At 47.4% G+C, this 24846-nt stretch overlaps 1 protein-coding gene across 1 annotated transcript in view; it reads right to left on the reverse strand.

Moving 5' to 3' along the window:
- Positions 1-14168: 14168 nt before the first annotated feature.
- The window catches only part of lrrc32 (leucine rich repeat containing 32), a 36371-nt gene continuing 25693 nt past the window's right edge, over positions 14169-24846 (reverse strand). The window contains exon 3 of the mRNA XM_038818729.1: positions 14169-16130. Coding sequence (XP_038674657.1) covers positions 14247-16130 — 1884 coding nt within the window. The 3' untranslated portion in view covers positions 14169-14246. The remainder of the gene's footprint in view (positions 16131-24846) is intronic.

The following is a 24846-nucleotide window of genomic DNA, read 5'->3' on the forward strand; positions in this document are numbered from 1 at the left end:
CATTAATTGACTTGTGAAGGGTGTGCAAGAGAGAGGAGGAAATTTTCAAACAGCCCAAGGTTGCCTTAATGTCATAACAAGTCAATCTTGGATTAAGAGTCTTTTCCAATTGGAGGTGTGTAATTATGAGGCTTCTTATGTGTTGTGTCGGCACAATAATCGATTGCAATTGGAGGTAAAGCAGGTGGTTGGGATGTGGGAAGAGAGGAGTTTTAAACTTCTCGGAAAGGATAAGTTAGCATCGGGATCAGGACAATAATTAAAAAGCAAAGAATCAGAGAGTGGGAAGAACTTATGGGGCAACATACTTGGGGCTGAGGAGGAAGAGGAGAAGTAAAGGGGAACGATGTCTATAAACAATTAAGTCAAAGTCAAACTAATGACCAAGTTGGGACATTAGTGCAGTGTCTATGTTACTTGACTAGTAATACAGGGACTGGGGACAGAATTTTAATTGTCCCGGATGGCTGCCAGCCTGACCTGGAAGAGCATAAAATAACTCGTAATGACACTGGGTGAGTATGCCGAAGCGCACTCACTTCCTATTACAGTCGACGGGCACAGGAGCTGATGGGCTGCATGCCCCCTGACATGTATGGAGACAATTGAAGGGAATGTCGACACTATACTATAGAATCATAGAATTTACAGTGCAGGAGGAGGCCATTTGGCCCATCGAGTCTGCATCGGCCTTTGGAAAGAGCACCTACTTAAGCCCACACCTCCAACCTATCCCCGTAACCCAATAACCCCACTGAACCTTTTTGGACACAAAGGGCAATTTATCATGGCCAATCCACATGACCTGCACATCTTTGGACCGTGGGAGGAAACTGGAGCACCCGGAGGAAACCCACGTAGACACGGGGAGAACGTGCAGACTCCGCACAGACAGGGAGCCAAGCTGGGAATCGAACCTGGGACCCTGGAGCTGTGATGCAACAGTGCTGACCACTGTGCTACCATGCCACTGATGGTATTGACCAGAATATTATGTTGTCCGTGTGGGTTTTAGGTTGCCGCTCAGGCAGAACAGGCAGGTGGGCAATCTGTCTTTTTACTTTTCTCAATCATGGGCGGGAAGGCGCCTCAATTTGAAGGCTCCTTCTGATTTGGGGCACCCTCTCCTCCGTGACCTGGGAGCTCCAGTTAGACACCACCTAGAAACCATTCAGATTAAGCTTAATGAGATGTGACTCCATAACAGAGTACGTTCAAGGGAAGTACCAGGCAACAGCAAGTGCACTATTGAGGATACCAATCGAAGGAATCAATCTGGAGGATTTGCATTTCATCAAGGAGGTAGAAGCTTATATTTCTGTCATTGCTCAACACCACTGAAATAAATAAATAATCTTTATTATTGTCACAAGTAGGCTTACATTAACACTGCAATGAAGTTACTGTGAAAATCCCATTGTCGCCACACTCCGGCGCCTGTTTGAGTACACGGAGGGAGAATTCAGAATGTCCAATTCACCTAACAAGCACGTCATCCGGGACTTGTGGGAGGAAACCGGAGCACCCGGAGGAAACCCACGCAGACACGGGGAGAACGTGCAGACTCCGCCCAGACAGCGACCCAAGCCGGGAATCGAACCTGGGACCCTGGCGCTGTAAAGCAACAGTGCTAACCACTGCGCTACTGTGCCGGCCACTTGGCAATGGCAAAGAATTGCCAGAGATAAAAGGAGAGCAGCTAGTTGACGAAATGTGTTCAGATAAGAAAATACTGTCTGGCCTGACTATACTCCGAACAATCCAGTGGAACGGCAGTACTTCAAAGAGAGAAAAGAGCCTCACAATCATTGGTGAGCCTCCAGCTTTTAATAAGAGAACAGTTATCCTGAGGGCACTACAGCTTCTTATTCTTCAAAGGCTTTTCCAAGGTCACTTAGTGATAGCAAAGTGTCAAGTGAGAGCTCAGCAATCAGTCTGGTGGCCGGGCATCACTCATTCTACAGAAGAAAGGATTTATATTTGCCTTGCGTGTGCAGTGAGCAGCCGAGAGAAAAAGGAACCACTATTGTCTTTGACTTTTCCATCGAGGCCGTGGAGCACCTGGGAATCGGTTTGTTTGATTTTATTGACAAGATATTTCTGATTGTCATTGGTCACCACTCAAGGTGGATTGAAGTGAAGAGATTGCACAGCATCCTGCCACTCATGAGCAACCATTCGTTCATTGAAAGAAGGTATAATTATCGAAAGAGCTCCACAACCGAGTTCGTAAAGGATTAGGACAGGCCCCGGAAATAGAAGTAGAAACTGCAGCACCTTAATACCATTGGAAAGAAATTTGAGCTTCCTACTTACTGTGGGAACTCACTTAGGGCAGCACGGTAGCATGGTGGATAGTACTGTGGCTTCACAGCGCCAGGGTCCCAGGTTCGATTCCCCGCTGGGTCACTGCGCGGAGTCTGTACGCTCTCCCCGTGTCTGCGTGGGTTTCCTCTGGGTGTTCCGGTTTCCTCCCACAGTCCAAAGATGTGCAGGTTAGGTGGATTGGCCGTGATAAATTGCCCTTAGTGTCCAATAAGGTTAGGAGGGGTTACGGGGATAGGGTGGAAGTGAGGGCTTAAGTGGGTTGGTGCAGACTCGATGGGCCGAATGGCCTCCTTCTGCACTGGATGTTCTCCTCAGACCCGGAAGGTAAAGATCGAATAAGAAGGCATTACAGCCACCCAGGGGATCTTATTGAAACTTACAGGGTAGAGTGGACGTGAGAGGATGTTTCCCTTGTAGGAACAAACTAGAGCCAGAGGACACAATCTCAGACTAAAGGGACGATCCTTTAAAACAGAGATGAGGAGGAATTTCTTCAGCCAGAGGGTGGTGAGTCTGTGGAACTCTTTGCCGCAGAAGGCTGTGGAGGCCAAGTCACTGAGTGTCTTTAAGGCAGCGATAGATAGGTTGTTGATCAATAAGGGGATCGGGGTTATGGGGAGAAGGCAGGAGAATGTTGGATGAGAAAAATATCAGCCATGGTTGAATGGCGGAACAGACTCGATGGGCCGAGTGGCCTAATTCTGCTCCTATGTATTATGATCTTATGGTAGATGTCAGAGTGCAGAATATCCTGGACCTCATAAAAGATCAGAACAGGATGAGGCAAGGGGCTGGTTTAGCACACTGGGCTAAATTGCTGGCTTTTAAAGCAGGCCACCAGCACGGTTCAATTCCCGTACCAGCCTCCCGGAACAGGCGCCGGAATGTAGCGACTAGGGGCTTTTCACAGTAACTTCATTTGAAGCCTACTCGTGACAATAACCGATTTTCATTTTTCAGATTGGTCAAAAACACCTCAGAGACTGACCCTGTGAAGTTTGAGACACGGGGGGGAGGAGGGGATATGTAGAAGAATGTAAATATGATGGAGATAAAGACCTGTGAGGAGATGTTGAGTAAAGGGTTAATATCAGAAGCACCTGATGGTAAAGTACTGATTATGTACTAACACTTGTTTGAGTAACAGAGATCTGGAGAGAGGAGGCATTGCAGCCTCGTGAAGGGTTCCCAATATGTATATAGTAATTGCAAATAAGGAATGATGGGTTAGGGTTAACAAAGTGCAGTCTCCAGCAACTTACCTTGGGAAAATAGAAATGCCCCAGATAAGCCCATCTAGACCCCAAACATCCTCCTCTGCTGTTACTTGCGTTCAGGGAATGATTTTTCACCAAATAACTCATCAACTCACTTCGTAATGTGAACACAGTAAATAGGAGCAGTAGGCCATTCGGCCCCTCGAGCAGACTCTGCTGCTCAACTAGATCATGGCCGATCTATCTCAATGCTGTTTTCTTGCACTATCCCTAAGGGTTCCTCGATCTCTGGAATATATTTGGGCAGCACGGTAGCACAAGTGGATAGCACTGTGGCTTCACAGCGCCAGGGTCCCAGGTTCGATACCCCGCTGTGTCACTGTCTGTGCTGAGTCAGCACGTTCTCCCCGTGTCTGCGTGGGTTTCCTCCGGCTGCTCCGGTTTCCTCCCACAGTCCAAAGACGTGTAGGTTAGGTATATTGGCCATGATAAATTGCCCCTTAGTGTCCAAAAAGGTTAGGAGGGGTTATTGGGTTACGGGGATAGGGTGGAAGTGAGGGCTTAAGTGGGTTGGTGCAGACTCGATGGGCCGAATGGCCTCCTTCTGCACTGTATGTTCTATGTTCTAATATTCAACGTCTGAGTCCTCTGGGGTAAAGAATTCCAAAGAATTCCAAAGAAACCCACGCAGACATGGGGAGAACGTGCAGACTCCACACAGACAGTGACCCAAGCCGGGAATCGAACCTGGGTCCCTGGAGCTGTGAAGTCACAGTGATAACCATTGTGCTACCATGCTGCCCATCTTTGGGTTGTGGGGGCGAAACCCACGTAAACACAGGGAGAATGTGCAAATTCCACACGGACAGTGACCCAGAGGCAGGATCGAACCTGGGACCTCGGGTCTGCCATTTGGAAAAAAAGATCAATTTATTCCGATTCTTTGTTCCCCAACTGACAACCAGTTTTCTATCCACCTTCGGGCAGCACGGTAGCACACGTGGCCAGCACTGTGGCTTTACAGCACCAGTGTCCCAAGTTCGATTCCCGGCTGGGTGACTGTCTGTGCGGAGTCTGCACGTTCTCCCCATGTCTGCGTGGCTTTCCTCCGGGTGCTCCGGTTTCCTCCCACAGTCCAAAGACGTGCAGGTTAGGTGGATTGGCCATGCTAAATTGCCCTTAGTGTCCAAAAAGGTTAGGAGGGATTATTGGGTGGTGGGGTTAGGGTGAAAGTGAGGGCTTAAGTGGGTCGGTGCAGACTCGATGGGCCGAATGGCCTTCTTCTGCACTGAATATTCTATGTTCTATGTTCAATACGCCTTAATCCCGTCTGCTTTAATTTTACCCATATAAGAGACAAAACTGACAGACAGTCCAAATCCAGCTCTGCCCAGAGACAACCTGGACCTTCCGGAGAACCTGACACTAATCGAACCACTCGGGGAAAGCAGTACCTCAGTTGAGAACCAGACTCTGAGTCAAGCTCAGATTACTACGCCGACTCCCGTTAAGATAACCACGGACGACGCTAACACCAAGCCAAAGACACCAGAGGTTGCAGCAAGCGGAACGACGGACTCCGAAGCGTCTGATTGTTGTTGATTGATTGTTAATGTGAGACTGTTTATTGTACCAGGGGCCTTTGATTTAAAGGGGAAGGAAATTCTTGTGAATTCATGGGATTTCTTTTGTTTCCTCCCTAGCAGCCTTGCAGTGGAACAGGGCACTTTAAGAGACCGATCACACCATCAGCCGTTCGTGTGGGCAAACGGGAAGTGTAATACACTACCCGGAGACTTAATTTGAAAACCACCACAAGGGGTTCAAATCCCACCATGGCAACTGGTGAAATTTAACAAAATGGGGATAGAAAGTCAGTCTCAGTAATGGTGACAATCGTTGACTGTTCTAAAAACTCATCTAGTTCACTAATGCCCTTCAGGGAAGGAAATCTGCCGTCCTTACCCGGTCTGGCCTACATGTGACCCACAGCAATCTGGTTGACTCTTAACTGCCCCGCTAAAGTGGCCTCACAAGCCAATTAGTTGAAGGGCAATTAGGGATGGGCAACAAATGCTGGCCCAGCCCAGCGACGGCCACGCCCCGTGAAAGAACGATCAGAGTAGGAGAACTCTCTCTAGTGTTCTGGCCAATGGCTATCCCTCAACTCACATCCACCAAAACCGATCTGGTCATCATCATATTCCTGTCTGCGGGATCTTACTGTGCGCAAATTAGCTGCTGCAGTTGCTACATTACAACAACAACTCGTAGTTATAACGTCTCAAAATATCTCAAAGGTGTTTCATGGCAATACAAAATCTGCCGCAGAACCACACAAGGTGATATTAGGACAGGTGACCAAAGGGGTAGGTCTTAAGGAGCAGGTTAAAAGAGAAACTCGAGGTGGAGAGGTATAGGGAAGGAATTCCCGGGATTAGAACCACGGCAGCGGAAGGCCCAGTCAACAACGGTAGGGTGATTAAAATTAGAGATGCTCAAGAGGCCCAAATCGAACAAGCAGAGATCTGAGGGCTGTGGGGTTGGAGGAGACCACAGAGATAAGGGGGGGGTGGGAGGTGAGGGGGGGGGGGGGGGGGGGGGGGGGTGAGGCCAGGATTTGAACACAAGTGACTGCAACAGTGACTGCACTTTGAGAATATTGCACAAGATGGCGCCGGAGTGCGGCGGCTCTCTGCGAGCTCTCCCTAACGTGCCGTCTTTTTACTTATCTAACAATCGTTCTAATCTTTTAAAAATTTCATTCTAAGACTAACTTTATTACTAACCTCTCTCTTTTATCTTTTCACCCGATGCTGGTGTTTATGTAGTTACATTGTGTACCTTGTGTTGCCCTATTATGTATTTTCTTTCATTTCCTTTTCTTCCCATGTACTTAATGATCTGTTGAGCTGCTCGCAGAAAAATACTTTTCACTGTACCTCGGTACACGTGACGATAACCAAAATCCAATCCAGAAGTACTTCATTGGCCGTAAAGCTGAATGATCTCCTCCAAGGTGTCAACAATTCAAAACCATCAGGCCTCCCCCCCCTCTTCGTGGCAACCCTGAATAGCAGGATTTTCGTTGGGGCTGCCTAGCCAGGGACAGAAAGATTCAAACTCCTCGGCCCATCCTCCGGGAGATTAACTTTGAATTCTAAATAAAACCTTCTAAGCGATTGAACGCTGGTAAACAGGAAGCCACCCTACTCAGTGACCACAGTGGGGCTGCGAGGAAACATCCTGGAATAATCAGACAAGCAAAACATTGACGAGAGTTGGAGTCAGCGTTTACTGAGGAAGCTGCGTGTCATAGCAGATGACTGGCATTTCCAGGAACTGGTCATGATGCATTAATGGTTTGCACTATAGACCACGAGTGAGTTAGCACTTACTATAGAGTCTGCTCTGTCAAATGATTTGCACGACTGGCTAAATGATGAGTGATTTGGAAGAAGCAAGACTTGCATGTCCATACAGTCATTCACTATCTCAGGCTCTCACAACGCCCTTTACAACTGAAGCACTTCTGCCAGTGCCGTCATGGTAAGAAACAAGAACCCTTATGAAACAGTGTTATTTTTTAGGATTGTATCGAGTCTTGTGGAATTGGGAGGCAGTGAAGCGGTTTCTTTCTCTCTCTGTGGAAACAGCAACAATCCCTAGAAATAGCGAGATCTCTTGATTCAGCTTTCCATTCCTAAGACAGCAGGGAGGGGTCTTCTGTCCCCTTTTATCCATACAGGTGTCTGGCAAGGGCTAGCAAATGACCCCCAGGGGGTAGGAATGCCCGGGTCATTCTCAGGGTGGCCGGATGTTAGAACATAGAAAAATACAGCATAGAACAGGCCCTTCAGCCCACAATGCTGTGCCAAACTTTTGTCCTCAATTAGGAACAAATTAATCTACACCCCATCATTCTACCATAATCCATGTACCTATCCAATAGCCGCTTGAAGGTCCCTAATGTTTCCGACTCAACTACTTCCACAGGCAGTGCATTCCATGCCCCCACTACTCTCTGGGTAAAGAACCTACCTCTGACATCCCCCCTATATCTTCCAACCATTCACCTCAAATTTATGTCCCCTTGTAATGGTTACTGGTGGGGTATCCGGAGGATCCATGCTACGTACACAGTTGTTCACAAGCTGCATAAATGACTTGGCTATGGGGGCCAAATGTAATATTTCCAAATTTGCTGATGACACAAAAGTAGGCGGGGATGTGAGTTGTGAGGAAGATGCAAGGAGGTTTCAAGGGGACTTGGACAGGCTAAGCGAATGGGCAGGAACATGGCAGATGGAATATGAAGTGAATAAGTTATGCACTTTGATAGAACCCCCCCCCCCCCCCCCCCCCCCCCCCGGACCCCCAGAAAAACAGAGTATTTCTTCAGTGGTGAGATGTTGAGAAGTATTGGTGTCCGAAGGAATCTGGATACCGTTGTTCATATAGATGTCTTGCTGCAATTGTACAGAGGACTTGGTGAGACTGCAGCTGGAGTATTGTGTACAGAAAATATGGTTAGCTCCAGGGAGCCAGGTTCGAATCTGGCCTTGGCTGACTGTCTGTGTGGAGTTGACCCAGTGTCTGCGTGGGTTTCCTCCGGGTGCTCCGGTTTCCTTCCACAGTCCAAAGATGTGCAGGTTAAGTGGATTGGCCACGCTAAATTGCCCCTTAAGTGTCCAATAAAGGTTAGGTGGGGTTACTATGTTACGGGGATTGGGTGGAAGCGTGGGCTTAGGTAGGGTGCTCTTTCTAAGGGCCGGTGCAGACTCAATGGGCCGAATGGCCTCCTTCTGCATTGTAAATCCTATGATGATTCTATGATGCACTTGGCATAGAGGGAGTGCAATAGAGAAACTAACCCCTGGATTATCTTCGGAGGAGATTGAGGAAACTGGGCCTGCATTCCCTAGCATTTTGAAGAATGAGACATAATCTCTTTGGAATTTGCAACACTCATACAGAGCGTGACGGCGCAGCCCGGTAGCATAGAGCACGGTAGCATAGTGGTTAGCACAATTGCTTCACAGATCCAGGGTCCCAGGTTCGATTCCAGGCTGGATCACTGTCTGTGCGGAGTGTGCACGTTCTCCCCGTGTGTGCCTGGGTTTCCAGCGGGTGCTCCGGTTTCCTCCCACGGTCCAAAGATGTGCAGGTTATGTGGATTGGCCATGCTAAATTGCCCTTAGTGTCCAAAATTGCCCTTAGTTTTGGGTGGGGTTACTGGGATGGGGTGGAGGTGTGGGCTTGGGTAGGGTGCTCTTTCCAAGAGCCGGTGCAGACTTGATGGGCCGAATGGCCTCCTTCTGCACTGTACATTCTATGATTCTATGTGACAGGGTAGATGTGGATAGGATGTTCTCCCTGGCTGGTGAGGCTAGAACCAGGGGACACAGTCTCAGAATAAGGGCCCATTTGGAACTGAGATGAGGAGGAATTTCTTCACTAAAAGATTATGGCAGGTGCAATTAAGATGGCAGATGGTGTGTTGGCCTTCACCACAAAGTGGCTAACCTTTGGAATTCTCTACCCAAAAGATTGTGGAAGCTCAATCATTGAGCATGTTCACGACTGAAAACAATGGATTTCTGGATACTAATGGTGGATAGTGGAGAAAAATGACACTGAGGTAGATGATCAGTTTGAATGGCAGAACAGACTCGAATGACCAAATGGTCTACTCCTATGTTCCACGGGTAAACTAAAAAGTGACTTCAAGCTAAGTAATGGATAGGGGAAAGATGGCCATTCTGACAGCTTTGTGTCTCTTTTATTAATTAGAAACGGTGCAAACAAATAATTGCCAGAGGGTAAAACTAGCAACCCCTGGAAATGAAGTCTACTAAAGTGTGCTCGGAGACGGGGTGGGGAGGGGGGGGGGGGGGGGGGGGGGGAGGGAGCGGTGGGGGGAGGTGGAGCAGAGGACAGCCCATGTCAGGGAGCCGCCTTGTTCAGATGGACTAGGAAAGAGCAAGGAAGAAAGGGGGAAAGAGGACCCAAACCTCCGCCGAGAGGGCAGGGTGTTGCTATGATGCGTAATGGCTGCATAATTCGCCGTTCTTCGAGAGGTCCGTTGAAGGACCAATATTGATCAAGGCACTGGTAGAATTCTCATGTTCTCCTTCAAAATAGTGCCAGGTGGTCTTTTGCGTTCATGAGAGGGTAGGTGAGGACTAGGGTCGACATCTCATCGAAAAGATGGCAGCTCCAACACTCCATCAAACTGCCACCGGAGTGCCAAGCCTAGACTTTATGCTCAAGTCTTCAGAGTGGGGGTTGGACGCACAATTTCTGATTCGGGTGAGCGTGCTACCCACTGAACCACAACACCATGACCTCACCTGGGGATACTTAACAATGCACTGGCACCTTCAATACTGCTCATACCTGAGTGTCTCCTTTACCACTGGCCACGCCATTAGCTATTTTCGATGTTCCATGCAGAACCACAACATTTTATCCATCCTTTAAACCCACAGAGCTACCTCCAGATATGTTGGCTTGCTCCGTCAAGATTCTAACCATCTCCATTTCACGATTTCACCAGCACAAAAGCGAGGCAACAGTATTTGGCTTTGATTTTATTTCTTCATTGATCACAGTTTAAATAAGGCATTAACCTTTACACTGCTACATATACAGGAACTTCACAGAAGGCTAGAGATTACAGTCGTTGTTATCATGTGAATGCTTTAATGCGCAGTATCAGATTACCTTCACAGCTCGATTGATGGAAAAAACTACCCTCTTTTAAATAGATAGCTGACCACCCACCTCCACCACACCCCCCCCCCCCCCCCGCCCCCCGCCCCCCCTCCCACTAGATACCTTGGAGCAGCAAATATTCACCTGATTCAATCCCAATTAAACACATCAACAGAGGAATTCTCCTAGTATACTGGTAGTCAATGGCCCAGAAGCATTGCTGTGAATCTATGTCAATTCATCTGGATCAGACTCAGGGACAAGGTGAGGAAAAACCTCAGTTTGGGAATCAACGTCCATCTGGTCACTCCAAGCAATGTTCTGCTCGGCACTTGTCAATCTACCAGGAAGTGTCTTTGAAAAATGAAATATATTTAAGTTTGAATCAACTGGAATTTTGTGTTGGCTCTCCAGAATAGCCACCATCCTTTGGCGGCGACCGTTTGGTGAGCCCCCGCTCAATAGCAGCGCTTGCACCTCCGAGTCAGGGGTTTGGGAGGATCCGTGCTTCCCAAAGCCCTTCCAACAGCTGGGGGATTTCCTTGGAGTCAGAAGGTCAAGGGTTCAAGCCCCACTTGCAGGGACCTGAGCACAAAGTCCAGGCCGACGACCCTCCTGGAACAGAAGTGAGGGGGTGCTGCACTGCCAGAGATGCCACCCTTTGGATGAGATATCAACTGAGGCCACATCTGTCCCACAAGATGGGTTGATAAGATCCCACTATAACATTACTTCAAAGTAGATCATGGGGCTGGTTTAGCACAGTGGGCTAAGACAGCTGGCTTGTAATGCAGAACAAAACCAGCAGCACGGGTTCAATTCCTGCTCCAGCCTCCCCGAACAGGCACCGGAATGTGGCGACTAGGGGTTTTTCACAGTAACTTCATTGAAGCCTACTCGTGACAATAAGCGACAGTTATTATTATTGTTAGATCAGAGGAAGGGAGGCATGTGGCGCAGTGGTTAGCACTGGGACTGCGGCGCTGAGGACCCGGGTTCGAATCCCGGCCCTGGGTCACTGTCCGTGTGGAGTTCGCACATTCTCCCCGTGTCTGCGTGGGTTTCACCCCCCACAACCCAAAGATGTGCAGGGTAGGTGGATTGGCCACGCTAAATTGCCCCTTCATTGGAAAAAAGAAAAATAATTGGCGACTCTAAATTTATATTTTTAAAAAAGTAGAGCAGAGGAATTTGTTCCTGGTGCTCTGGCCAATATTTATCCCTCAACCAATATCACTGAAGTAAAAAACAGATGATCTGATTATTTAGCACAGGTTGTTAGCATAGCTCCCTATGTGCAAATTGGCTGCAATGTTTCCTATATTATAAAAGTAACTACTCTTCTAGAAGTACTTCATTGAATGTTTGAAGCGTTTTGGCACGTGCTATGGTTGTGAATGATTGTAGTGCAGGAGGCCCATCTCATGCATCATAGCTTTTTGAATGAGCAACTCACTTAGACCAACTCGCCTGCTTGCTCCCCAGAACCCTGCAAACAAAGGCGGCTAAATATATCGATCTTTCTCTCTCCCTCATTTCAGTCTTGGTGGCTTTCCATTTTCTGTGGCCTGTCCCTTCAGTTACGATGCTTCCCATTTGTAATAAAGATACACACAAACAATCATGTCTGATCAAGGATGGTATCAAGGCAGGAATTGGTAAAGTTGTCTGAAAATAAACTCTCACATTGTCACTTGTTTATACAATACATTGCAGTAATACTTATCATTCAAAACATAGAAACAACCACATAAACAAAACACCAGAATACTCAACACAAATCTCGCCATGTCTAACATTCACAATGACGTTGGCAAGCTAATAAGAACATAAGAACTAGGAGCAAGAGTAGGCCATCTGGCCCCTCGAGCCTGCCAATGTTCTGATACAGGGTGTGACATGAGTACATTAACATTATCAACTCATGTGATTGACTACGTCCAGATTACAGTTGGCCACTGCCTTGGGAAGAGGATTGATAGAATTTATTTAGGCAATGATATTGAAACAATCAAGACATGTAGCTCCAGGTCAAGGCACAGGTCAACTACAATCGAACAGTGCAAGAACAGGCTTGAAGGGTTGAATGGCCTCCTCCTGTTCCTATGAAGGGCACCAGCATGGAGAAATTCTTATCCATTTACTGTTCACTGTGTTTTCTAAGCACATCAAGAAGTAGTGCCACATCTTGTCCCATCATTAATTTGCTTCAGCATTTGTGAACTGTGGGGTTTTCCATCTTTCTCACTCTTCCCTAAGCCCAAAGATGGAATTGTGCTAGCCATGATTCCCTGATTCTTCATTTTTCAAACTCGGCCTGACTTCTGGACTGTACTTCCCAGCCCCACTCTTAAGAATTTTCATTCAAGAGGTTTCTTCATCATGGTCCATCCCCATGTTTCCCTACCTCAATTATCTTGCACCTCATCTATGCCACCAAATGGAAAAGTGGAAGGGAAGTAAACAGGAGGTGACTATGAAACTACCTTTCCTGGGACAGGTTGATCAAGCTGGAAAAGCACTTCTTAAAAAATGTCTTTGCAAGCTGTGACAAGGCCCAGCATGTGTTGTCCATCGCTAATTGCCCCTGAGAAGGTGGTGGCGAGCCACCTTCTTAACTGCCACTCTGAAATTGCCTAGCAAGAAACTCGGTTTATTGAAGAATGTCGCACACTGTTGTGGGTCTGGAATCACATAAAGACCAGACCAGGTAAGGACGGCAGATTTCCTTCCCTGAAGGACATTAAAAAACTCTTGTCTCTGATCATTAGTCAATACTTCTTGGATGAGTAGTTCAGTGATATAATCCCTTGGCACTACATTTTAGGTGAGACATAATGTGAGACACTTCACTGAATACTTAAGACCTTTCTGAAATGTTCTTTGTTCTGCTGAATTTTGTAGTGTTCTGTTTTTGATCATGGCACTAAGAGTCCTCTTGCTTTGTGTTTGGAACCCTAGGCTTTGAATATGGGTAGGCAATTTGACTGTGGGGTGATTCGCAGCTCTTTTCCATTCATAGACACTTCCCAGAAAGGTTGTATAATCAACGCTCAGCAAAGAAACGCACCATATGACCTAACTGCTCCTTGGTGGCTTATACCCCACACGAGTCTCCTGACATTCCCGTTCACCTGATGAAATCTGCATATCCTATTCCCTCATGGCTCTTGGATAATGATCAAAAGCAAGGATCTTTTCTTTCGTCTCAATCCTATGGAGCCTTGTGGGGCGATTGAATACAAGATTGAGATTGCTGAGTAACTAAAGACTGAATTTAGGATCCTCTATTCTTTGTGCTTTACCCCCAAACCACTCAGTCTTTATTTCCAGTGGGCAAACAGAAAAACAATTTTGTTCAACAGAGTTTTAAGAATGTAACTAGGATGGGTGATTGTGGTTAATGTAGAACGACAAACCACCTAAAGAGGCCATTTGGGTCATCTTGCCTGTGCCAACTCTTTGAAAGAGGGATCCAATCACCTCTCCTACTCTTTCCCCATAGCCCTGTAAACACTTTTCCTTCATGTATTCATCCATTTCCCTTTTGAAAGTTTCTATCGAATCTGCTACCTGATCTCCTATATGCCATTTATCGTGGGTATTCTGCAGCCTGGGCCAGAGTTGCGATCTTAAGGTGCTGAGATAGATCCCCGTTTAATCTGACTCCTCATGTAAAGGCCCCTATTCTCATAGTCTCCATATGGGGAAGGTAATCTCAGAGCAATGATCTGGGGCACAGTGTGAAGTCAATTAAGAAGCAATTAAGCTTCTGTCAATTGGTAGCTACTGCAAACCTCTATAGTACTTGAGGAGAAGGCCAAGTTATCAAGGTCAGGAAAACCAGAACAAAACGACTGGCTTTCTTTACAAAACCCTTGTGTAGTGATGGCCGTGAGATATGAATTTGATTATATAAAACATTTATTCCCCTCATTTCACTTCATTTAAACATTGACAAAGAAAATAAAAAAGGCCCATCGCCTAGGCTTTTACATGATGCAGGAATATCCCATTGACCTTCTGCCTCCGTGCCATACAACATCCCAGACTGACGACAATGGCACATAAAGCTACAATCATTAGTATTAGCAATAACAGACTCCACACTGTCCAGTCTTGTGTGACCTCTTTGCAGAGGCTGGGTTGAGCGTTGAACAGATGTGTTTGTGGGTGCCCAGTTGGGTAATGGCACAGAACTGACCACTTGTCCACGATGTTGACCCAGGCCAGCCGCCCGACCCAGGCGGACTGGCAGCAATCAAAGGGGTTGCCGGAGAGCAGCAAGGTCCGCAGGGTCCCATTCAACATCTTCAGGGACGTCTCCTGCAGGGCAGTGAAACTGTTGTTGCGCAGATCCATGGTTTCTAAAGGCAAGCTCTTGCTGGTGATGAGAAGCTCAGTCAACCGATTTTCAGACAGGTCTAAGGTTCTGAGATTGGAAAAGTACGATAGGTTCACGCTGAGTGAAGGAAGCCCATTATCTTCCAAAGACAGGTAGGTCAACAGGTCCTCCAGGCCTGACAACCCTTCGGGATGAATGTGTATCCCAGGATTCATGGAAATGTCTAACTCCACAAGGGGAGTCTGATGAAATGCGTGGGGAGGTAAATATTGAATATTGTTCTTCTGCAGATTTAAATACCCAAGTGCAATAATTCTAGAGAAAGACACACACCCATTCATGCCCTCCTCATGCTTATGGGTGCCTCCACAGATGTTGATTTTGTTGTTACAAAGGTTGAGGATTCGGATTCTGTTAAGAGCCCTGAAAATATTGGAAGGTAGATTCTGTAGGTAGTTGTCTTGAAGGGATAGTTTTTCCAGACGGTTGAGGCTGTTCCTAGCCAGCGAAAGGTTTTGCAACGCGTTGGTGCTCAGGTCCAGCTCCACCAGCGAGTTCAGCACATTCATCTCGCCAATAACAAAACTGTGGAGGCAGTTCTTGCTCAAGTTAAGGAACCTTAGCGAATGCATGCTTCGGAAGAAATCCCATGGAATGGAAGTTATCTCGTTATAGCTCAGATCCAAATAGACCAATTCGGTCAAGTACAGCGACGGCGAGGACTTGGTGACGTTAGTTAAGTTCTGATCGGCACTCCCCTCCAGTAGGGAGGATGGTGGATAAAACCCTTGGATTGAATTCCGTGACAGATCGAGGTGCTGGAGGCGGTTCCTCTTTGGAAAAACTGGAAAATAGAGCAAATTATTATCGCTGAGGTCCAACCATTGCAGACAGTACTCATCATCGGATTCGGTCGTGAGGAAGTGCTCAATGCTGTTCTTGCTCAAGTTCAAGACTTGGAGTTGCTTGAGGTCAAAGTCAGAAATGCAGGGTATGGAGTTCATGGCCAGATCCAGCACGGACAGATTGGAGAGCGATTGAAACGCCCCCGACTCTATCTCGATGATGATGTTGTGTTGCAGGTTTAGGTGCTTCAAAGAGGGAGTCCCTTGGAACGTTTGGTCTGAAAGTTTTGTGATGCTATTCCTGGCTAAGGAGAGCTCCTCAAGCAAAGGCGCCTCTTTTAAAAAATCTTCAACAACGTCAGTGTAAAGGCTGTTTCCTGACAACTCTAACCTTTTCAGGTATGGTAACCTGCCAAGTCCATGCTTGCTGAGATCCAAGAGGTTGTTTGCAAGGTTAAGCACCTCCAGGTGGTTCAGGCTGGCAAAGGCACCTGGTTGGATAAACGCCAGGTGGTTGGACTGTAAGTCCAGGTGCTGAAGAAAGTTATAGAGAGTCAAATTCTCCATCATTAGCCTCTTGATGCGATTAACAGATAAATCCAGTTTCCATATGTTAAAGGGGAGACCCGTGGGGATTATGTTAAGACCTCTGTTCTGGCATAATGCTTCCGCCTCTATCTACAAAGGGCAAAGGAAAAACAAGACAAAGTTAATTGGTATTGTAAACAATTTGCAAATCCAAACAATGCCAGAAATACTTTGGCTGGCGTCCCTTTCCCTCTCCTCTATTGTTCTCCCCCTGCAGCAGTCAAGTTTTTCAAAGCAAGTTTAGTTTCATTCCACCACTGCTCTCTCTTTCTCTCTAACCCTGCCAATGGATGGCCTTTGGCCCTTTCGTGCGAGTTTCTCCCCTTTAATTGTAAAGAAAACAAACCTTGGCGATGGTGCATTCGCAAACGTGAATCCACTAACAATATTTCTGCCAAGCTAAATATTAGTTTTCTTAACAAATAGAAGTTGCTTCCTTGGGTTCAAACCTAGGCTCTGAAGATTAAAGCCTGTTTATGCAAAACAAGCCTCAGGCCAGCCTCAATTCCATGTCTAATTTAGTGTTCAAATCGTTACTAACGGACCTACCACACGTCTTTCAGTGGCCAGAGGGCATCGGAGAAGAATTTTCCCAGGCTATTATTTTCCCCTTTGTTAGCCGAGGCACTTTTTTCCCTCTGTTATTGCCTCTCCCAAGAGATTTTGTGTCTGTGGAGGAGGGTGGAGGTGGGAGGGGAGGGGAATTGTCTAGCCATGAGCAACTAGAGTCAGTGAGCGATAAATGAAGGGCGCTTCCACACTAAGTAGGCCAATTGGTCCTTTCCTGCCTGTTAGCTTTGTATTTTCATGTGAAAGTTCCAGTGATTTGTCCCCAATTGGCACCAGACTGCCTAATTCACTCGAGGCCCACAGGATATCTGACTGAAATGCAGACGAAAAACAATGCAATGGTAGAATTAAGGAACATAGGAACAGGAGTAGGCCCCGAGCGCCTGTCCCGCCATTCAATGAGACCATGTCTGATCTGTGGCCTGACATTGTGGGCGTGATTCTCCGCCCCCACGCTGGGTGGGAGAATAGCGGGAGGGCCTCCCGACATTTTTCACGCCCTCCCGCTATTCCCCCCCCCCCTCCCCCCACACCCGACCCACGCCACGAATCGGCACTCGCCGTTTTGTACGGCGAGCGCCGATTCTCCGAGGCCGATGGGCCGAGCGGCCGGCCCTTCACGCCCGTTTCACCATGGCAGCAAACACACCTGCTCGCTGCCGTCGTGAAACGGGCGGCAGATGCCCGTTTGGGGCATCTAGAGGCCTGACTGGCGCGGGAGCACCACGACTGTGCTCGGGAGGGGACAGGCCCGCGATCGGTGCCCACCGATCGTCGGGCCAGCGTCCAAAACAGGCGCACTCTTTCCCCTCCGCCGCCCGGCAAGATCAAGCCGCCACGTCTTGCCGGGCAGCTGAGGAGAAAGACGCCAACTGCGCATGCGCGGGTTGGCGTTGTCCAACCTGCGCATGCGCGGCTGACGTCATCGGCCGCGTCAGCTGCCGTGGCGCTTGACGTGCGGCCTTGACGACCGTCGTCAAGGCCGCGCCGCCGTGACGCACGGGGACGCGCTCCTAGCCCCGCCCGGGGGGGAAGAATCGGCCCCCGGAAGTGGGCGTGAAGGCTGCCGTGGGTCACGGCCTGTCCCACGGCAGCCTTTACCATTCTCCGCATTTGTGGAGAATCTCGCCCCATATGTTTTGGGCCCATGTCCCTTTGCTTAACAAAAATCTATCTATCTCAGATTTAAAATTGATATTTCAGCTTCAACTGCAGTTTGTGAGAGAGAGCTCCAAACGTCTACCATCCTCTGACTGAAGAATTCTTCCTAACATCTCTCCTGAACGGCCTAGCCCTAATTTCTGGACTAACTCTCTGAGATTAAGGTAACACAAAGCTCACTCAACAGTAACTCAAAGGAGGTGAGCTCCTATCACATCATAGCAAGTGATGAGGTTGGATTTTGATCAATTTGGTCATTTTGACATCTGGCACCTTTAAAAAGACCGTGAACCCTTCTCGATGTGGTTGTAATAACCCAACAGGGGTCTTTTACAGCAAAGTGACTTATATGACAAAGACACAATTGGTAACTCTGGATAATCAGTGCATTTTTTAAAAATGTATTCTTTCATCGGATGTGGTCATTGCTGGCTGGGGCAACATTTATTGCCCACCCTAATTCCCCTTGCAAAGGTAGCCTTCTTGAACCCACTGCAGTCCCTGAGGTGTAGGTACACCCACAGCGCTGTTACGGAGGGAGTTCCAGGATTTTGACCCAGTGACAGTGAAGGCACGGTGATATATTTCCAAGTCAGGATGGTGAGTGGATTGGAGGGGAACCTGCAGGTGGTGGTGTTCCCATGTGTCTGCTCTTTGGAAGATGCTGCCGAAGGACCCTTGGCGGGTTGCTGCAGTGCAGCTTGTGAATGGTACACACGGCTGTCACTGTGTCGGTGTGGAGGGAGTGAATTTTTGTGGAAGGGGTACCGATCAAATGGGCTGCTTTGCCCTGGATGGTGTCGAGCGTTGTTGGAGCTGCACTCATCCAGGCAAGTGGGGAGCATTCCATCACGCTCCTGACTTGTGGGAGTTGTGGGGAGGCAGTGGCATGATGGTATTGTCACTGTAGTAACCAGGGTAACGCTCTGTGGACCCAGGTTCAAAACCCACCATGGCAGATGGTGAAATTTGAATGCAGTAATGATGATGACCATGAAACCATTGACAATTGTCATAAAAACCCAGCTGGTTCACTAATGTCCTTTAAGGAAGGAAATCTGCCGTCCTTACCTGGTCTGGCAGATAGGTGACACCAGACCCACAGCAACGCACTTGACTTTTAAATGTCCTCAGGGATGGGCACTAAATGTCAGCCCATCCCATGAGCAAATAAAAAATTGCATGTAGGCTATATTTTGGGGGGGGGTCAGGAGGTGAGTTACTCTCCGCAGTATTCCCAGCGTCTGACCTGCTCTTGTAGCCGCAGTATTTATATAAAAATGAAAATCACTTATTGTCACGAGTAGGCTTCAAATGAAGTTACTGTGAAAAGCCCCTAGTCGCCACATTCCGGCGCCTGTTTGGGGAGGCTGTTACGGGAATTGAACCATGCTGCTGGCCTGCCTTGGTCTGCTTTAAAAGCCAGCGATTTAGCCCTGTGCTAAACCAGCCCCTATATGTTTAGTCTGGACTGTATGGCTAGTCCAGTTCAGTTTTGGTCGATGGTAACCCCCAGGATGTTGATAGTGGAGGATTCAGTGATGGGAATGCCATTGAATGTCACGGCCTGCATTTTCATAATGCTTTTCTCCACGTCAGAACCAACATCTCCTCTTTTGTTCCATGCACGACCCAAGTGTATGGGATATATTCAACGTGCCATCCTGTGCTCGTCTTGTCTGAGAAATTCTAGGTTGCTGCACAGTTGAAAGACTATTCGTCAGAAAGTCCCAAAGCACTTTATCACAGCAACTTATATTATACAGCACCTTTAATATGATAAAATGTCTCGAGGTATTTTACAGGAACGTTATAAAAACATTTCGAGGCACACAAGGAGATATCAGGCAAATGACAAAACGCTTGATCAAAGAGCGAGGTTAGGTTTGTAAAAGTGTGTTTAAAAGGAGAAACGAGGCAGGCAGGGCCTCGCAGAGCAAATAGATTTACAGCCAATTATGCACTTCTGAAGTGCAGTCACGGTTGTATTGTAGGGAATGCAGCAGTCAATGCATGCAGAGCAAGATCCCAATACAGCAACATGAAAAGTATTGACTCTAGACAGCAGAGCAAAGTCCGCTTTCTGTTCTTCAAAACAAAGGCTGTGGGATCTATTTCATTCCTAGAAACATGGAAACATGGAAAATCGGAGCTGGAGGAGGCCTTGTTGGCCTTTAAGCCTGATCCACCGTTCATTATGATCATAGGTTAAAAAAGGGATGAGGTCCTAAAAGCAGAATACAGGGAGCTAGGAAGGGTTAAGAAATCGGACCTCAAAGGTAGTGATCTCAGGATTACTACCGGTGCCACGTGCTAGTCAGAGTAGAAATGACAGGATATATAGGATGCATATGTGGCTGAAGGGATGGTGGCAGGGGGAGGGTTTCAGATTCCTGGGGCATTGGGACCGGTTCTGGGGGAGGCGGGACCTGTACAAACTGGACGGGTTACACCTGGGCAGGACTGGAACTGATGTCCTAGGGGGGCTATTTGCTAGAGCGGCTGGGGAGGGTTTAAACTACAATGCCAGGGGGATGGGAACCTACGCAAGGAGTCAGAGAAAGAGGGAGCAAGGACAAAGGCAAAAGGTAGAGAAGTGAATAAGAAAAGTGATAGGTGGAGAAACCAAGGACAAAATTCAAACAGGGCAGTAGAGAAAAATATTGGGAGCAAGACAAGCATTGTGAAAAAGACAAACTTAAATGCCCTGTGCCTTAATGCATGGAGCATTTGCAATAAAGTGGATGAACTAATCGCGCAGATAGATATAAATGGGTATGATATAATTGGGATTACAGAGACATGGCTGCAGGGTGAACAGGGATGGGAACTGAATGTCTCAGGGTTCTCGGTATTTAGGGAAGGACAGGCATAAATAGTGAGAAAAGATATTAGCTCTGACAATGTGGAATCTGTATGGGTAGAGTTGAGAAATACCAAGGGACAAAAAACATTAGTGGGTGTCACATATCGACCCCCAAACTGTACTGGTGAGGTTGGGAATGGCATTACACAAGAAATTAGAGATGCATGTAATAAGTGAATATGGGTGATCATGGGTGATTTTAATCTTCACATAGATTGGGAAAATCAAATTAGCCACAATGCCGTAGAGGAGGAATTCCTGGAGGGTATAAAGGATCGTTTTCTTGACCAACATGTGGAGGAACCAACCAGAGAGCAGGCCATCTTAGACTGGGTACTGTGTAATGAGAAGGGAACATTGCCAATATGGCTGTGCGAGACTCCTCGGGGATGAGCGGCCATAACATGATAGAATTTTTAACAAGGTGGAGAGTGAAGTAGTTGATTTGGAGACGAGGGTGCTGAATCTCAATAAAGGGGACCATGAGGATATGAGGCATGAGTTGGCCTTGATAGATTGGGGAGAGTTACTTAAAGGGATGACAATGGGTAGACAATGGCAAACATTCAAGGAACGCATGGAAGAACTACAGCAACTGTTCATTCCTGTCTGGCACAAAAGAAAAGGGGGTAAGAGGGCTAATCTATAGCTTACAAAGGAAATTAGAAACAGTATCCGATACAAGGAAGAAATAAAAGCGAAAAAATTAAATGAAAACCGCTTATTGTCACAAGTAGGCTTCAAATGAAGTTACTGTGAAAAGCCCCTAGTCACCACATTCTGGCGCCTGTTTGGGGAGGCTGGTACGGGAATTGAACCATGCTGCTGGCCTGCCTTGGTCTGCTTTAAAAGCCAGCAATTTACCCCTGTGCTAAACCAGCCCCTAGAAATGGTTGTAAAGAAGCATACAGATTGGCCAAGAAAAATAATAGGTCTGAGAATTGGGAGCAGTTTAGAATTCAGCAAAGAAGGATGAAGGGATTGATTAAGAAGGGGAAAGTACAGTATGAAAGGAAGCTTGCAGGGAACATAAAGACTGACACTAAGAGTTTCTGCAGATAATTGAAGAGAAAGAGATTGGTAAAGAGAAATGGAGGCCCACTACAGACAGAAACAGGGGAATGCATAATAAGGGACAAAGAAATGGCTGAGCAATTGAATACATATTTTGGTTCTGTCTTCACAAATGAGGACACAAATCAGATCCCAGAATTGTTGGAGAATGAAAGGTTTAGAGAGAGGGAAGAACTGAGGGAGATCAACATTAGTGGAGAAATTGTGCTGGGAAAATTGATGGGATTGAAAGTGAATAAATCCCCAGGGCCTGAGAATCTGCATCCCAGAGCGCTTAAGGAGGTGGCTCTGGAAATAGTGGATGTATTGCTGGTCATCTTCCGGGATTCTATAGACTTTGGAACTGTCCCTGCAGATTGGAGGGTAGCTCACATCACTCTGATATTCAAAAAGGGTGGTAGAGAGAAAGCAGGGAATTATGGACCAGTAAGCCTGACATCGGTAGTGGGGAAAATGCTTGAATCCATTATCAGGGAGTTTATCGCGAAACGTTTAGAAAGCAGTGGCAGGATCAGTCAGAGTCAGCATGGAATTATGAAGGGAAAATCATGCTTGACAAATCTGTTGGAATTCTTTGAAGAGGTAACCAGTACAGTCGACAAGGGGGAGCCAGTCGATGTGGTATATTTGGACTTTCAGAAGGCGTTTGACAAAGTCCCGCATAAGAGATTATTGTGCAAAATTAAAGCGCATGGGATTGTGGGAAATGTATTTAGGTGGATAGAAAACTGGTTGGCAGAGAGGAAACAAAGAGTAGAGATTAATGGTTCCTTTTCAAATTGGCAGGGAGTAACCTTTGGGCTACCACAGGGATCGGTGCTGGGACTCCAGCTATTCACAATATATTAATGATTTGGATGAGGGAACAAAATGTAACATCTCAAAGTTTGCACCTGATGCCAAATTAGGTGGGAGGGTGAATTGTTGACGAGGATGCAGGGATCCTACAGCAAGATCTGGACAGGTTGGGCGTGTGGGCAAATCAATGGCAGATGCAGTATAATTTGGATAAGTGTGAGGTCATTCATTTTGGAAGCAAAAACAAGAAGGCAAATTACTACCTGAATCATTGTAAATTGGGAGAGGGGAGTGTGCAGCGGGACCTGGGGTGTCCTAACTGGGTGCACCAGTCGCTGAAGGTAAGCATGCAGGTGCAGCAGGCGGTAAAGAAGGCTAATGGTATGTTGGCCTTCATTGCGAGAGGTTTCGAGTATAGAAACAGGGATGTGTTGCTGTAATTATACAGGGCCTTGTTGAGGCCACACCTGGAAGTATTGTGCGCAGTTTTGGTTTCCTTCTCTGAGGAAGGATGTTCTTGCTCTCGAGGGAGTGCAGTGAAGGTTTACCAGACTGATTCCAGGGATGGCGGGACTATCATATGAGGAGAGATTGACTAGGTGGGGAAATCTTCTTGCTGCAGTTCAGAAGAATGAGGGGGGCTCTCAGAGGCTTATAAAATTCTAACAGGACTAGACAGGGTAGATGCAGGGAAGATGTTACCAATGATGGGTGTGTCCAGAACCAGGGGTCACAGTCTGAGGATTCAGGGTAAACCATTTCGGACAGAGATAAGGAAACATTTCTTAACCCAAAGAGTGGTGAGCCTGTGGAATTCATTACCACAGGAAGTAGTTGATGCTAAAACTTTGAATATATTCAAGAGGCGGCTGGATATAGCGCTTGGGGAGAATGGGATCAAAGGCTATGGGGAGAAAGGAGGATTAGGCTATTGAGTTGGATGATCAGCCATGATCGTGATGGATGGCGGAGCAGGCTCGAAGGGCCAAAAGGCCTCCTGCTCCTATTTCTATGTATCTATGTCTCTAGGTATAGCTGGTCGTTCAACTCAGTAGCCTAATCCCGTCTTCCCAGATATCTTTTTATCCCTTTCACCCCAAGGGCTATATCTAACTCCTTCTTGAAAACATAAAGGGCGGGATTCTCCTGCCGTAACTGCCTAGCAACCGGACATTCCTGCCCGAGATCAATGGACCTTTACATGGTCCACGTGCCGCCCATGGCTATCTTGCGGCGGGCAGGGTGGAATAATCCAGCCCACAATGTTTTGGCCTCAACAACTTCCTACGATAGCGAATTCCACAGGCTCACCACTCTCTGGTTGAAGAAATGTCTCCTCACATCAATCCTAAATGGTCTACCTCAGATCCTCAGTCTGTGACCTCTAGCTCTGGGATCCCCCACTATCGGAAGCATCCTTCCTGCATCTACCTTGTCTACTCCTGCCAGAATTTTATAGGTTTCTATGGGATCCAGCCTCATTCTCAACTCCAGTGAATATAATCCTAACCGACTCGGATGGGAAGGCAGTGGCGGCACGGTAGCACAGTGGTTAGCACTGCTGCTTCACAGCGCCAGGGTCCAGGGTCTGATTCCCGGCTTGGGTCACTGTCTGTGCGGAGTCTGCATGTTCTCCCCATGTCTGCGTGGGTTTCCTCCGGGTGCTCCGGTTTCCTCCCACAAGTCCCGAAAGACGTGCTGTTAGGTGAATTGGACATTCTGAATTCTCCCTCTGTGTACCCGAACAGGCGCCGGAATGTGGCGACTAGGGGCTTTTCACAGTAACTTCATTGCAGTGTTAATGTAAGCCTACTTGTGACAATAATAAAGATTATTATTAGTGCTATTGTCACTGGACAAGTAATCCAGAGACCCAGGGTAACAGTCTGGGGACATGGTTTCAAATACAACCAGGGCCAATGGTGAAATGTGAATTCAATTAAAATCTGGGGTGTGATTCTCCGTTTCTGAGACTAAGTGTTGACCCCATCGCAGAATCCGTGGACGTTCACGACAGAAAAACTGGTGCCGCACCTGGACCGCTACCGCTACCGTTGAGGGGTTAGAACCGGTGCCGCGTGAAACACACTCGATTCCACTGAAAATGGTACCGGATTCGCCAGGTGCGTAATTGACGCTCAGGGGGCGGACAAGCTGCAGCCACATTATACACATTACACTCCCCACACACAGCCATCCCAACCATCAAGACGGCACTGGTTATGCTCGAACGTGCCCAATCAGCTGATGGGTCAGCTGGGGTCAGAGGGCACCCAGGGGAGTGCCCTGGGGGGGGGGACCTATACGACCTGCAGTACTTGGTGCTAAGACGGCTGT

Source organism: Scyliorhinus canicula, chromosome 14 (assembly GCF_902713615.1).
Source record: "Scyliorhinus canicula chromosome 14, sScyCan1.1, whole genome shotgun sequence".
Classification (NCBI taxonomy): Eukaryota; Metazoa; Chordata; class Chondrichthyes; order Carcharhiniformes; family Scyliorhinidae; genus Scyliorhinus; species Scyliorhinus canicula.